Below are 3,449 nucleotides of genomic sequence, written 5' to 3'. Positions count from 1 at the left end.
CGGAGGGGCGGAGACAAGGAGGCGGCAGCCGGCGAGGCGGAGACGAGGACCGGTGGGTCGGCGGCCGACAGGGACGGCGTTCAGGGCGGGGAGGCAGCCAGGCGGGGGGCTGGCCGGGGGGGCGGGGGCGCTGCGCCCTGCGCGGGGGCCGGGGTCCAACCTTGGGGGCGGCGGCGAGGCGCTGAGCCGCGGACGGGGTGATGCGCACGCGCTGTGCAGACGGGGTATGCTCGGGGGCTAGGGTTTGGAGTGTGGAGGCCTGGAGGGCGCTGTCCGCTGTGGCCTGTGGCTTGTGGGCTGGCCGACTGGGCTGTGATCTGTGGAGTTAGCGGGCCAATATCGGGCCGGCCTGCTAACTCCGTGCCAGGCTGTGCCAGCCTACGGGCTAGGGCGATGGCCCAAGCTTGGGCCTGGTTGACGGGCCGGGCTAGCCTGGGCACGGTGGGGAGCGGGCCGGGCCGTGTTTGGGCCGGGCCAAAATGGTCGTGCTTGGGGCGGACTAACGGGATGCGGGCTGTATGGACATCTATAGTCGGACGAGAGATGAGATTGAGACTAAAAGATAAGTTTAGCGACTAAACCGGTTTTTTTAGTAGTTCAAGGATGAAAGTGAACTCAAGCCATAGTTAAGGGACGGAAAAGCCTATTTTACCTACCAGCAATAACCCAAAAACGGAAGCGGATCGGAAAGATTCAGCAACTAGGAGGGGACGATGGTTTACTAAAAGCTTTCGCTAAACTGTTGTCCGATAAGGAGGCAAGAGTGGAGACGATCGAGCAGGCGGTGGGGTGGATCTGGTGCCCAATGAAGGGGATCGAATGCAAGAGCCTGGGGGATAACTGCTTCCTGATCACATTCCTCCAGACATCGGGAAAGAGGAGGGCGATGGATGATGGCCCCTGGACGATCTCCAAGGAAGCGCTGGTGATGGCGGATTATGATGAATCAAAATCCATAGATGAGGTGGAATTCACTACTATTCCAATTTGGATCAGGGTGGCTCGCCTCCCGATGGGACTGATGAAAAAAGAGGTGGCGATTCAAATTGGAGAGGAACTAGGGGAGTTTATGGAGGTAGATTTGGAGAATGATGAATTTGCTGCAGGGAGGTTCTTGCGTGTGAAGGTGAGAATTGAGATTGAGAAACCACTGAGACGGGGCATCATGATTGATGTTGGAGAAGGAGCTCAGGAGAGGTGGTGCCCGATTACGTATGAATTCTTGCCGGACTTCTGCTATGTGTGTGGAAGAATTGGCCACACTGACAAAGCATGTCTGACAAAGCTGGCCGCGGGAGAGCAAGCTCCTTTTGGTAGGGAACTGAGGTATATCCCACCAAAAAAGAAGTTTGGAGGAGAGAGCTGGAGGAGCCAGGAGAATAGAAGATCTGGGGGAGGTCGTAGTGGAGGTTCGGGCCCTTGGTTCTCGGGTGGTTCGGGTGGTAGAGGTGTTGGAGGAAGAACCCGCAGCGATGCCCTGTCATGGAGGAAGGATGATATGGGGGAGAAGACCAGTGGGAAAGGAGACGAGGAGGAGGTAAACAGTCCATCTAAAATGGACCTGCCTGCCACGCACGAGAAGGGAGATAAGGCCAAGAAGTGCCTGGAAGATGCTCTAGCAGAGATGAGCCAGGATGAAAAGGATGCAGCAGCAGGAGGTAGTGGTAAAAGGGAGGAGAAGGGGCAAAAGAACAAGGAGACGGGAGCAGGAGTAGAGAAGGTTTTGGAGGGGTCTACGAAGAGCTCCATGCAACTTGAAAAGAGCAACCAGAGGGAAGGGCAGAACTTGCAAACCCAACCAAGAAAGTTTAAGCGCCAGATGAGGGGATCCAAAACCTCGGATGAGCAATCGGGGGCTGGGGTTGTGATGGGTAAGCGAAATGGAATGGAGACAATGGATGTGGATGAGGAGTTGGATAGGGGGGCAAGAAGGCAAGGAACGAGCACTCTGAAAAAGCGGGGCTGCCGGAACAGCTCCGCGGGAACCAATGAAGCTAGTGGCATGGAACTGCCGGGGCCTGGGCAACCGCCCGGCAGTTCGGGGGCTTCTGGATCTCCAGAAGTCAGAGAGAGTGGACATCCTTTTCTTGTCTGAAACAAAGCTAGAGGAGAGAAGAATGCAATGGTTCAGGTGGGCGCTAGGGCTCACAAACATGGTGGTACGTGACTGCGATGGGAGGAGTGGGGGCATCGCCATTCTGTGGCGGAAGGGAGTAGATGTGACACTTCGGAATTTCTCCAAGTATCACATAGATGTGGATGTGAGGGAAGAGGATGGAAAGGAATGGCGCTTCACTGGGGTGTATGGCGAACCCCAGTTGGAGCACAAAGTGAAAACGTGGCGGACACTGAGGAATCTGATCTCAATCCCTGTGAAACCATGGCTGCTGGCGGGATATTTCAATGAGATACTATATGCGCATGAGAAGGAAGGGGGGAGACAACGTGGTCAACAGTTCATGGACAACTTCCGGGATGCTTTGCTGGAGTGTGGAGTTGAGGATTTGGGGTTTGAGGGGGATAGGTTCACCTGGAGAAACAACAATCACAGAATTGAAGGGTACATTCGGGAGCGCTTAGACCGTGCGGTCGCAAATCATGAGTGGCTGGAGATGTTTCCCAATGTAAAAATAATAAATGGGGACCCCCGCCATTCTGACCATCGACCAATTATCATTGAAACTGGAGTGGAGGAGAGGATGCAGAGGTGTGGTGCGCACTCCTACCGGTTTGAGGCAGCCTGGGTTGAGGAAGAGGAGCGCAAGGAGGTAGTAAAGAAGGCGTGGAGGGAAGCAAAAGAGGAGGGCCCTAATCCTGTTGCTGAGAATCTGAAGCGAGTTTCCAAGGAGCTTTGGCAGTGGAAGGGTGGAAACTTTTTGAGCATGCTGGAGAGGAAGGTGAAGCTTCTAAAAAAGGAACTGGAGATGTGTAGAAGAAGGAGATTGAACCAAGAAGATATCTCAAGGGAGGGGGTGCTGAGATATAAGTTAGATAAAGCACAGGAGCAAATTGATCAATACTGGAGGCAGCGAGCTCATGTGAAATGGTTGGCGCAAGGAGATCGGAACACAGCTTTCTTTCACGCTTCATGTTCAGAGCGTAGACGGTGTAACAGGATTGGCAAACTAAGAAGAGAAGGAGGGGGCTGGGTGGAGAATGAGGAGGAGAAGAGGACCCTTATTACTAACCACTTTTCTCATCTTTTCAGGTCTTCAAGCAGTCAGGATATTTATAGGCTGCTCAATTGTGTGAAAGAGAAAGTCACACCTGAAATGAATGATAGTCTGTTAAGGGACTTTTCAAGGGAAGAGATTTGGGACGCTCTGAATTCAATTGGTAATCTAAAGGCGCCAGGGCCGGATGGGAATTCAGCCATTTTCTATAAGGAATTCTGGGAGATAGTTGGAGATGATGTAACAAATGCAGTGCTTGACGTGCTGAGGGGTGCA

General features: G+C 53.6%; 1 protein-coding gene across 1 annotated transcript; it reads left to right on the top strand.

Annotated features, from left to right (window-relative positions):
• The first annotated feature begins 805 nt into the window (after positions 1 to 805).
• Positions 806 to 2,095, top strand: LOC120678302. The gene has a single exon (XM_039959430.1). It carries the CDS (start codon positions 806 to 808, stop codon positions 2,093 to 2,095), a length of 1,290 nt encoding a protein of 429 aa, XP_039815364.1.
• The last annotated feature ends 1,354 nt before the right edge of the window (positions 2,096 to 3,449 follow it).

This window comes from Panicum virgatum, chromosome 6N (assembly GCF_016808335.1).
Source record: "Panicum virgatum strain AP13 chromosome 6N, P.virgatum_v5, whole genome shotgun sequence".
Taxonomy (NCBI): domain Eukaryota; kingdom Viridiplantae; phylum Streptophyta; class Magnoliopsida; order Poales; family Poaceae; genus Panicum; species Panicum virgatum.
Note: the sequence above shows the minus strand (reverse complement) of the source record. Positions and strands in the feature narration are given on the sequence as shown.

What these genes read in the sequence shown, in the direction of transcription:
- LOC120678302 (XM_039959430.1), top strand. Translation starts at nt 806, where the DNA reads ATGAAGGGGATCGAATGCAAGAGCCTGGGGGATAACTGCTTCCTGATC.